Source organism: Phalacrocorax aristotelis, chromosome 2 (genome assembly GCF_949628215.1).
Source record: "Phalacrocorax aristotelis chromosome 2, bGulAri2.1, whole genome shotgun sequence".
In the NCBI taxonomy this organism is placed as follows: domain Eukaryota; kingdom Metazoa; phylum Chordata; class Aves; order Suliformes; family Phalacrocoracidae; genus Phalacrocorax; species Phalacrocorax aristotelis.
In genome coordinates, this window is record NC_134277.1 from 103,928,153 (window position 1) to 103,940,387 (window position 12,235).

General features: G+C 40.6%; 1 protein-coding gene across 3 annotated transcripts in view; it reads right to left on the minus strand.

The window, feature by feature from the left end:
- Positions 1 to 1,009: 1,009 nt before the first annotated feature.
- The window catches only part of ZNF407 (zinc finger protein 407), a 350,717-nt gene continuing 339,491 nt past the window's right edge, over positions 1,010 to 12,235 (minus strand). For all 3 annotated transcript variants that reach the window (XM_075084575.1, XM_075084577.1, XM_075084576.1), the window contains exon 9: positions 1,010 to 3,611. In XM_075084575.1, the coding sequence (XP_074940676.1) occupies positions 2,260 to 3,611 (1,352 nt within the window). In that variant the 3' untranslated portion in view covers positions 1,010 to 2,259. The remainder of the gene's footprint in view (positions 3,612 to 12,235) is intronic.

Below are 12,235 nucleotides of genomic sequence, written 5' to 3' on the forward strand. Positions count from 1 at the left end.
AAGTATTGTTAACCTGAGTTTCCAGGTAATTACAGCACACGGTAGGTTAGTGAATCCTTTCCAGTGCTCCCCAAGCACAGGAACACCTACCACTGTTTTTTTGTTGGGTGGTTTTTTTTTTTTTTTATGCAAAGGTCTGCTCTTTTCATTGTGCATACAATGTGATTGCTGGTTTGACACTGCAGGCTACACTGGTTTTATGAAGGATTAAATGCCACCTGAGACATATTTATCCTAAATAAATCACAAATGGTAAACTGCAGCATGTCAGTGTCAACACCCTGTACTGCAGCAGAAAGGTTAGCCATACAGGACTAAGCACAGCGAAGAATTAGCATCCAAGCTGCAAGACCACAGGGCTACAGTTAACAGGAGAAATGATCAAGAAGAAATATTTCCACTGAAAAACATTCAGTTTTTTGAACATCTGTGAGAGTCTTGCAGAGGGCCATCATTTTGTAAAGGTCACCTTTTTCCTGATAACAAACGGGAGTTGATCCTGTCACTGTTTGCTGAAGACAGTATTTAAGAGTAAGTGAACAGCCTGTCACTTTTAAGAAAGATGAGCAAGTCAAACTCGGCTAATTATGAATCTCCATGTCTAACTTGAAATTTACTTTTTTGGGGGTTTGACAAAGACACAACCTTAATTCCTGGAAAAAAAAATAAAATTTAAAAAAATAATAATACGAAGAGATGAAAAGACAGCCGGGTCTTATAGCCCCAGAATGAAGCACCTTTTCTAAGCAGCTCTATCAGAAAATACATTTTTAAACAGTTGCTTCAGGAGGGAACTATTGTTTTACCTTAGCCCAACTTTCTTACAGTTGATAATTCTAAGATATTGAACATGATAGGAAACCCAGTTATCTCTAGAGTCAGCATGGCTTATACCCTAAACACTTACACAATTATATTAAGCATGCATGAGGCACACTTCAGAAATTAGATTCTTTTATCTTTATCTATCTAGTGAGCTAGAGAAAGGAAAAGAGAAAATGCACAGACATAACAGATAGCATTCGTTTGCTCCTGCTGAATGCCAGTTCTGTTTATTGCTTAATATTAAAAATCATGATGCTTCATTTTAATGCTAACATTTTATTTGAAAGACAAAAAAATAATCCCCAAACCTTGCCAGTTTATATTTTACAATTTTTTTAAAGAAACAAAAGCAGTTGTATCATGAAACAAATCTTTTCAACATGAACTTGAGTTGAACAATTGCGGTATATCCACAAGTAAATAACTGACATTCTGGACTAAGCAAGAAATACAAGGTCACCTTTTGTTTTTTTCTACTTGTTAATGTCAATGTCAGAATTTTCTTTAAAACCCCCCCTAACATTTCAGAAATCGCTCACAAAATGAACTGCAAAATGGTATTTATACGAAGCACTATTTATAAGAAAAACAAAACACTGACAGTGACAATGTTTTTTTCAAAAAACGCACATTTCTTATGTAGGACTCTCATCTAAAATTAAGTGGAAGTTACAGGCATCAAGTTCTTCTTCCGGAATATGTATAATCAAGAATTTTCTGAAGTGTAGCTTTTCTGAGCTCGTCTTTAGGGAAAGTCCTATGTGATACCATGAAAGAGTAAGCTACTATGAAAAATTTGGTTTTTAGAAGCAAAAAATACTTATTTTGATGACATATTTTTACCCAGGGGTATTTTAAAGTAAGATTCCAGAAAGTAAAATGTCACCTGTTCTTCCTTAAAGTGAAGAAGGGCACTGATTACAGTATGTAAGCTTACCTGTTCACCTTGTTATTGTGGGGTTTGTATTTTTTGCTTATTTATCTGTTCACAAAATGTACATGTAAGTGGAATTATTTTACTTCTGTGATTATTTTAGACAAAAATGACAGAAGACAGGGAATTACCCTGAGATAAACCAGCATTTTAAAACAAACAACCAACCCAAAACAAACCAACAAAGAAAGCAGTAAACAGAACAACACCTACTTTGGGGAGGAGGGGGGCTTTTTATCCTCTTTTGTACCCTAATATGCTTGTTTTATAATAATCCCACATAATAATTCTTAGAGCTATTGTAACAAGATTATACTATCCTTTTCAGCGAACTCCTCCTAGTAGCTGACCCTCACCTCCCACAGGGTGTGTATTTGTTACCTGGCTAGGAGGATGTGGTATTGAGAAGATTTTACAGAAAATGTCGCAGGACTACACTGCCTCCATGGACCTGGTAATTTCCAGCTTTGCCCTGCCTCAAGCCTAGGAGCTGAAGCTCTTCATGCTTCTTGTACTTTGTTATCATCTCTCTGGCCTTGAATTACTTGTGAGTCACCCTCTGTATAAATGACCATGCTTGTTAGCTGTTCTCCTGCTCTCTCAGGGGACACAGCTTCTGCTTTGATAGCAGTACCAGCCTGCAAAATCTCTTGAGACCCAGCTGTCTCTATCACAGCATGTGAGTACACACCAGGCTCATTCTGCATGTCTGGTGGCAATCCTGTGACGATGTAGTGAGTCGCACCTTCAGAGAAGTTGCCATCGGAATCCTGAACCATGGCTTGAGCTATTTCTTCTGTGACAATGATCTGTGATATTTCCCCATCCGACTCAACTAAATCCATGTGCTCACTTTGGACACTGAGTGCATGGCTACCAGCTTCCTGCATAATTATCTGAGAGCCTTCTCTAGCTACCATATGCACAGTCCCTTCCTCATTTACAATGACCTGAGTGACACCTTCTTTCATCAGCTGGTCGGCTGCAGCCGTATCACATACAGCAAACTGTAATACTCCTTGGACCATTTTCTTGAAGGCAGCCTGAGCTCTCTCCTGAGATGCAATTATAGCCGATGGGTGCATGACCCGCGTCACTACTTCCATAGCTTTGGTATCTTCCTGAGTCTCCTGAACTTCATGGAACATTTGTATTTCTTGTCCCTCTGCATCCCTGGAAACACTGGGCATCTCTGGGTTTGGCATTTGCACAAAATCTTTGTGACTAGACCTGCCTCTGTCAATGAGTCCAGATTTGTTTTCCACTTCACCCAGCTCTGTTACAGCACAAAGCAGGGCATCTAACGCCGAGGAGGAGTCTGGAGGATGGACTGTAGCTTCAGAAGCATCTAAAACTTCTTGTCGCATTATCTGCTGCAGTACAGTGCTACTGGAGTCAGGAACTGCATCTATTCGAATGGTCTCCTCCATCTCAGTTCCTGTTCCTTCAACCACTACCACCTGTGTTGCACCATCTGCTAGCTGCTCGGTAAGTATCTGCCCCGGAACCATACTACTCACGTGCGAGCCGTTTTGATTTGTTGCTATGACTTGCCCGTCTTCTGTAATATGGACCACCCTGGCCATCTGACCGGCCATTGCCAGAGTCTGAAGGGTAGCCGCTGCTGTTTCTTCCACAGAGGCATCAATTGCAAAGTCGCCATCATATCCTTGAATAATAATAACTTGCTGAACTTCTTCAGGTAACTGTGGCTGTCTTCTACTGCCCCGAAAGACCTTCTCTTTAACTGGGGAAACCTCTCCCAGTGCTGCTGCGGTAAAAGGACTTGCAGTTTCCACAAAGGTTGCTCCTTGCCCCTTCAGTCGGCACTCATAGGACTTGGACACAATGCCTACAAGATAAAATATGTTAACATGGTGTCATGGCAAATATCAGTTCATTACTTTAACAAATTGTAGCTTAAATGGAAAAAAAATCCTTGACAATTTTTAGATTTCACTGGCAGAAAACACAGATAAAATGAGCAAGTGAACAAAAACAATTTGCATGTTTTCCAAATAACATATTTACAGGTTGAAATAATTGCTGAGTTTAACAATTCTGTAGCCTATTAACAATTTAAATGTGTTTTTAAAAATATGCTGTATAAAAAAGCCCAGATAAATACAGTATACAGTTAAAATACATTAACACATCTTTTATAGAAGATCCTGTTGGTGATACTTCAGCACTTTGGTGTACTGGGGTTGCATGGCAAGGTTTTGACAGTGGGGGGACTACAGGGGTGGCTTCTGTGAGAAGCTGCTAGAAGCTTCCCTGATGCCTGATAGAGCCTGTGCCAGCCGGCTCCAAGATGGACCCAGTACTGGCCAAGGCTGAGCCCACCAGCGACGGTGGTAGTGCCTCTGGGGTAACAGATTTAAGAACAGGAAAATGTTGCTGTGCAACAGCAGTTGCAGACAGAGGATAGGAGTGAGAACGTGAGAGAGGAACAACTCTGCAGACACCAAGGTCAGTGTCATGGTTTAGCCCCAGACAGCAACTAAACACCACCCAGCCGCTTGCTTACTCCCCCCACTGCAGTGGGATGGGGGAAGAGAATCAGAAGGGCCAAAGTCAGAAAACCTGCAGGTTGAGATAATAACAGTTTAGTAATTAAAAGAAAACAGTAACAGTAGTAGTAGTATTGATAATAATAATAATACTATAATGAAAAGGAAAATAACGAGAGAGAGAGGTGAAACCTCTCAGGGTTGGGTGGGAAACCCAAACAGCAAGCGATGCAACCACTCACCACCCGCTGACCGACGCTGCCGGTCCCTGAGCTGCGATTGCTGCTTCCCCTGGCCAACTTCCTCCATTACGTCATATGGTATAGAATATCCCTTTGGCCAGTTTGGATCAGCTGTCCTGGCTGTGCCCCCTCCCTTCCCAGCTTCTTGTGCACCCGGCAGACCATGGAAGGCTGGAAAAGTCCTCAACCAGTATAAACACACTTAGCAACAACTAAAACATCAGTGTGTTATCCATATTATTCTCATACTAAGTCCAAAACACAGCACTATACCAGCTACAGTGAAGGAAATTAACTCTATCCCAGCTAAAACCATGACAGTCAGTGAAGAAGGAGGGGGAGGAGGTGCTCCAGGCACCACAGCAGAGATTCACCTGCAGCCCATGGAGGACCCCACGCTGGACCAGGTGGATGCCCAAAGGAGGATGTGACCCCATGGGAAGCCCATGCTGGAGGAGGCTCCTGGCAGGACCTGTGGCCCCATGGAGAGAGGAGCCCATGCTGGAGCAGGTTTGCTGGCAGGGCTTGTGACCTCGTGGGGGACCCACGCTGGACCAGTCTGTTTCTGAGGGACTGCACCCTGTGGGAGGGACCCACGCTAGAGCAGTTCATGAAGAACTGCAGCCTGTGGGAAGGACTCACACTGGAGCAGTTCATGGAGTACTGTCTCCTGTGGGAGGGACCCCACGCTGGAGCAAGGGAAGAGTGTGAGGAGTCCTCCCCCTGAGGAGGAAGGAGCAGCAGAGACAACATGTGATGAACTGACCACAGCCCCCATTCCCTGTCCCCGTGTGCTGCTGGAGGTGAGCAGATAGAGAAATTGGGAATGAAGTTGAGGCTGGGAAGAAGGGAGGGGTGGGGGGAAGGGGTTTTAAGATCTGTTTTTTTTTCTCATTATCCTACAATGATTCGACTGGTAATAAATTAAATTCATTTTCCATAGCCAAGTCTGTTTTGCCCATGATGGTAATTGGTGAGTGATCTCTCCCTGTCCTTACCTTGACCCACAAACCTTTTGTTAGATTTTCTCTCCCTGTCACGGTGAGGAGGGGAGTGGATAGAGCGGCTTTGGTGGGCACCTGGTATCCAGCCAGGGTCAACCCACCACATTTAGTAATGAATTTTAGGATTGTATATTACATTAAACATATCTGGGTGTGAAAAACTGTGGCTGATCTTCTTAATACCCTGCTTTTGTTTGTGAGGTAATTGCCATGCTGTCATTTTGATGCCATTGTCTTCCCCTTCATTTCCCACCTAGCATCTTCTCCAGCACACCTGACTGACTCGGTCACTAGCCTAGTTACCTGGAGAAAACACTTGGTAGTTTTCCTACCCTGAGCAGGATATTCTATAAAATATCATCCACAGAAACCTCAATTACACTTCTTAATTATTTCTACATGAAATCAATTAACAAATTAAAATACCTGTAACCTCCATATTCCAACTGCTTGGTCTGCCACTCAGTCTGGTTTTGGGTTATTGAAGGCTTCCTTCTCAGTTCTCATCACTAACAAAAAAGCTTCAGCAAAGGAAATCATGCCCACAGCTTCACAAAGTCATGACCGCCATCCTCAAAGCATGGCCTCAGGGTTGCCTTCGGCATTTTTCGGGAAGACGTAACTGAGAACACCCTGTAACCAGCTTTGTGGATGTTTGTGGCAGAAAAGATCTAGCAGTCACTGTCTCCCCGTGGCAGTGCCATCCCGAAGCACCCATGCAGATACTGCAGGTGCTGGGAAGTGAGCTTTGGGCCACAACCAGTGCAAGCAGAGAGAAGAGTGGGTCCAGGACACTGAGAATGGGGTGAGGGTCTAATGACAGATGGGCCTTGGGAAGGCTGATTAAGTCCATGCTGCTGAGACTACCCACACCCACACTCCAGTTTAAATTCACCTACACAAACCAAAATCACATCTCTGAATTAACAGGTGTGGCATCTTAGCAGTAATGCACACAGATATGCCATTGCTTATTTGGGATAAAATGAGCAAGGGAAAAAAAAAAAAGACTTACAGACAAATTTCAGGCTAGCATTGTACTTTCCGAGCCACCAAGACACTTCTAGTGAACAACATGCTCTGTTGAACTCAAGAGGCCAAGCTGGTCTAAGGGGGCTCTTTCACCCCAAGCATAGAGCTGTCAAGGCTCTGATTCCAGAGAGAACTAAACTAGGCTCTAAAAACCAGAGGCTCGTTTGCTTAAAGGAAAGTTCACACTTAGGAGCTGTGTTACTCTGAGACTGAGTACTTGGCATCTTGCAGCCTCTAGCAACTTGATATGCTAAGGTGTATATCAAGCTAATATTCCAAGATAACACCAATGCTTAAAAGACTGAGCTCTTGCCGGTATGTATGTATGTATTATCTATCTCTTTTTCTATTACAAAGCTTCTGGTGGAGAACTGCACTGTGAAGCACAAGAAGTATTTTTGTTAAGCTGAAAGGCTGCAAATCACCTTCACAAGTCTAAACCGATGTTATACAACTTCCTCCATCTTAGTTTGCAAGGCAGGTTATCTTTGGAAAAGAAAATTAACAATTTAAACCATTAGAGTGTTTCCAAGTGATGCTGCATGATAAATCTGGCATATGCAATTGAAGTACATTTTGTCAGGCATAAGCAAGAAGGAAGCTTACTGTGGTACAGCTGGTTCTTATACCCACTTTTCCTGTGCTCTCTGTAGGCACTGACATTCACAAGACCCCCCAAAGAGCAGAAAAATAGGAAGGGGAAATCAACATAAAATGACAATTATCTTAGCTCCTCCACATTTTATAATAGAGTAGAAGTAATTAATTCTCTCAGGAATCTTGCTTTGTTGACATGATAAAAGAGGAGCCTGGCAGTGATGTGGCACAAAATCAAAATAACTCTACAAATCATGCATTTTCCACTGGATTTCAAAATCAAAATAACTCTACGATCATAATTTTCACACACGCACAGCAAAATCATGACATCTTTCCCCTAAGATCATGGTAATTTACGTATGGGACACAGCGTCACTGCATTGAGGAGAAGCTCCGGTCCAGGGAAGGGATAGAAAAAGGAAATTCATCCTGTTTTCATCTCCTCAAATAAATGCTGTACCCACGAATCTATGCAACTCCAGTCTTTACGGTGCAATTGAATGGGAAGTCTCCTGGGTGAAGAGCTATCCGGTGAATCCTTTGCAGCACTGATAATTATGCCATTCTGACTGCTTGCTTAATCTATTTGAATCCAGAGGTGAGTTAAGCCACTTCCTGACCATTAAAGTAAACTACATGGGTAAATACTGCTGTCACTAAGGGGTGTGATGAAGCTTAACTACACCAACATCTTAACCTCAGCTCAGTGCAACCCCAGCTATTCCATCACAGTTCATAAATGCGATTGCAGGTTCATCTTTTGATTCAGCAATTTAATAACTTCGAGTGCTGTCAGTACTGCTTTGAAAAATGGCTCCTATAAAATGTAACAGCCTCAATCAGATTGTAAAAGATTCACCCACTGAAGATTCTTCCATTTCAACTATAATGAATTAATGTTGAGCTGTGTAGAAGTTCAAGTGTCATTTAAACTAATGTGAATCTACTGTAACTTTAAATTTTAACTGGACTATGACCAAGAATTTACTGGGAACATCAACTCCAATTTTAGTGATTTTTCATGGTAAATATGAATTGCAGATTTTACTGGTTTTCTTTTGTTTTAACAGTGAAAAGCCAAGTAGGGAAGATATTTAGAAAACAACATATTTTGAGGCTTAGCTGCTATTTCGACTTTGGAACAGTGCATTTCTATAATGGAGCACAGCTATCCAACACAACTTTTGTAGGAATTTTTATGTTTTTAAGGAACATGTCACATTCTTGGACTGTATGTAGCAACAAATCATGCTGTCCTACTAAATCCAGCCCGCCTCTCGCCCCCTCTTAAAAACGGGTAAAGGGAAGGGGTAAGTGTTGGCTGACATGGCGAACATAAGCTGCAATACAAGCTCACATTAATATTAGGAAAAGTGGACTTGTTGCTGATTGCACGTCATTGCAAATTAAAAAGATACACAAATAGGCATTAAAATGACAAAACATAATGATATGAGAGCTCATATTCAGACAATTTGTAAAGAGGTGTTTCATATCTAGGGGTGCAATGATCACAGAATTGGTTTCTTTCCAAGAAGTCTGTCATTTCAGCAGAGCCATTATTTATCAGTTGGAGTCCTGAGCGAATGTTAGTTTTTTATTTGAAAATGTCAGGATTTTTAGACATTAAATCCATATTCACAGGTTATTTTAATTCTTGGAGACCACAAACTCCTGAAATGGGGCTAAAAGAAACGCTTTGATGTTTAATGTGCTTCTGGGAAACTACAAATAGGGCTTCGTACCTTTTCCCCTCTCTTTTACTCAATACCTGACTTTCTTTTGTGCGTCTGTTTTATTCTTTTGTTACTGTCATCATTTGTTCCCTACAGAATAAATACCTTATTCTTTTGTTAAGCTTACATTTAATTAAAATGTACAGGATTTGTGCCGTAAACTCGAATGAAACAAATAAAACAAGGGCCCCCTCTCTTGAAGGCATACGTTGTGAATGAAAAATGTCATTACAGACTAAAAAATTTTGCAGTAAACAGGGCCTACAGAGAGAAGTTTCCCCTGTAATGACATCCATAAAATACACAAATGGCACTTTTAGTACCATCCTGAATATGGCATTTTCTGTGCTCTACACACAATCTAAATGGTTTGATCATAGAGCATAATACTCCATTGGGTTTATAGAACAATCAATGTTCCATAAAATGATGTATTTATCCAATAGTAGGCTCAGCAGTTACTGGTGTATGACATTGTAGGACACTGGCTTTGTACTGTTCAGCAGCACACATGCTGGCTGTAAAACTTATCTAACACTACTTCAACAACTTCATCTCATCTGTGTCAAGTAATTTGTTGAAGCCTCAGCTTGGTTTAAAAAAACTTGTAATAAAAATTCATAGAATTTTCAGGAGAATGAAAGCTGATGACAATAGAAAGGTCACATTGTGGCGCCACTCGCGGGGTCGGGGGTCAGCCGCAGTTCTAAAACAGAAAGTAGATTTCATGCATCGTGTAGCAGATAAAGATGGCATTAAGGAGACTTGTCTCAGAAAGAAATGCGTAACGCGTTAGGAAAGTCTGGGCTAATATTATATGTAAAGCACCACTTTGCTCTCAGCCAGCAGCCTCTTTAGAATTCTAAGCCTTCCCCAAAAGTTGTAGCAAGCGGTTGTGCATGGTGAGGCTAGGCTGAGGACATCCTTCTCAAGGAGCACCTTTAGGACAAAGCAGTAAGTCATAAATGAAATAATCTATTACGACGACGGAAATGATCTGCATTTACACAGCAAGCTTAAACCAGCTATTTTTCCTTTTCTGCAAAAGTTCAGGGAGGCCTGATTTATAGCACCCTATTCAGCAACACTTAATTTTTCAAACTTTGGCGATTAGGTATGTTATTTATTGACACATATGAATATTTGGTATCTACTTAAATGCAATGAATATTAAATAACGCGAATGCAAAGAAACATCTTTTCCTTCAATTAAATACAGCCTTCAAGGAATTTAAAAGATACAGAAAATTCAACTTATATTTGGCATCTCTTAATGAGCAACTGCTGTTTTTATTTTAAATGTTATTGTCTACATGGCAGTACAACATTTTGAATGGTACAGTAAGCCCACCATTCAAATTCATAAAGAAATAATTTAGGCCTTGATCAAGCTCCAAGTTTCTGCTCTTTTTTCTTTCTTTTCTTTTTTTTTTTTGTTATTTTTGTAATGATTTCTACTTTAATTAATTAAGTGCAGTGTAAGAACTGCAGCATAATGTCATAGCTTTGGGATTTCCTTGATTTTTGGAGGCCATAATACGCCACATTTTTCAGATCTCTGTCCCTTAACCATAGTAAAAACTATTCTTTCTCATTTTTAGGGTTTTTATGTGCAAGTGATGCATGGGCCAGCATTTTCTAAATCAACTAGTTAAGCTACTAAATCAGAGGTTGTGAAGGCTCATTCATGTCTTCTGCTGAAGGAAAGAAACAAGGATGGGTCAAACCAAGAAGTGAAATAAATCAGCAACCCAAAATGGCTCTGTCGGAACTATTATGTCCACGAAGGGAGAAAATATTTGTAAAGCAGTATAAATAAGTATACCTATAGGGGACTTAAACAGCTCCCTAAGAAACATAAAAAAATTTCCACTGTTGACACAAAGTATGTAAATCTCAACAGATACCAGTGCAGCACAGTTTTTTTCCTTTCAGTGTACTATTGCTGTAAAAGGAAAATTAAACAACAAAACCAATTCCCAAATAGTGTTCATGGTTCATTTTGTACTTAAAAATCCAGTAATGCCGTGTTTCAGTGCTGAAACTCAAAACACCCTTGGTTTCTATCTTTGTCCTTAACCACTCAATCATGTTTAGAAACTTCAAGGTCTTCTAAGAATTGCTTGAATAAAGGATGAAGTTTTAACCTTTCAGGTATCTTAAACCAAGCAGCAGATATCCTTTTGCCTTCCTTAAAATGTAAAAGGAGATATTTTTGTAATTCTTTTTCTTTTGAAAAACAGACTGAAATTTCCTGCTTGTTATTTTTACCTCCCACACCTTAGAGGGCTATGATAACAGCAACAAGAAGAAACAAAAGAAAAAACAACCACCAAAATAAATAGCTGAGCCGTTCAGTTAGGGTGTTTAGGCAGTTTGTTTGGTTTGGTTTAGTTTCCCTCCAGTGTCCAATTAACCTCTGGGAAAAGGACTTCTCTGTGAAAAATTTCAGTTTCTCTTTTCCTGCACGCAAGGTCAAAAATGAACACTATCGAGCCCAGTGTTACAGAAGCTATGCAAATACAAAATATACATACCGAAACTCCCACTGATCCTGGCAAACCTGTACAGTGTTAACGTGCAGATTTTACAACTGCCTAACCTGCACAGTAACTGATTTCCTCGTAGACTGCTTTTCCTCTTTACCTGCTTGCCACCACGCAGGCTTGTCTTCTCAACTCCTATGTGTGAGCAAAAACCTCACTGTGGCATATACAGCAATTACCTATAGGGGCAAGCAGCGTTAGGGATGTCTTTGGAGTATTTTAGCTAGTTCCTCCAGTGCAATTTTAGGAGCTGGAGTTGAGGATAGCCAGCCTGAACATTTCTTGGCTTCAAGACCACTTCAAAGACTTAGCTTCAAAGACTACTCTGGCCCTCAGTTTGGGAACAACTGACATTGATGCCATATGGATGCACTTTTGCTGTTTTAACCCCCGCAATGCAATGAGAAAGTGCATTTTTAGCACTTCTGAATCAGAATCCCAATTTCAAGAGGTACTTGGTCAAACTGGAGGATTCTGTTTCCTAGGCAGGCAGAACCTATAAGATAACACGAAAAATAATACGAGTGCTAATATGAGAAAATCGGGGGGAAAAACCCCACAAGCTCTGCTTATAAGGAAAATGATCTGGATTTCTGAAATAGGTCTAGTCCCAGACAGTAACTGTTTTGTCAAAAAAGGCAAAAAAACCCTTTATGTCATTATTATCTCAGCAAGAGCTTTTGTTCTTCAAGAATATATACATTTAGATCCTGATCTTATAAACATTTATCAAGAGTACTGCTTACTGCCATAGTTAGCCTCAATAGTCTCAAAGGGATTAAACATGGTAGCTTGCATTATGC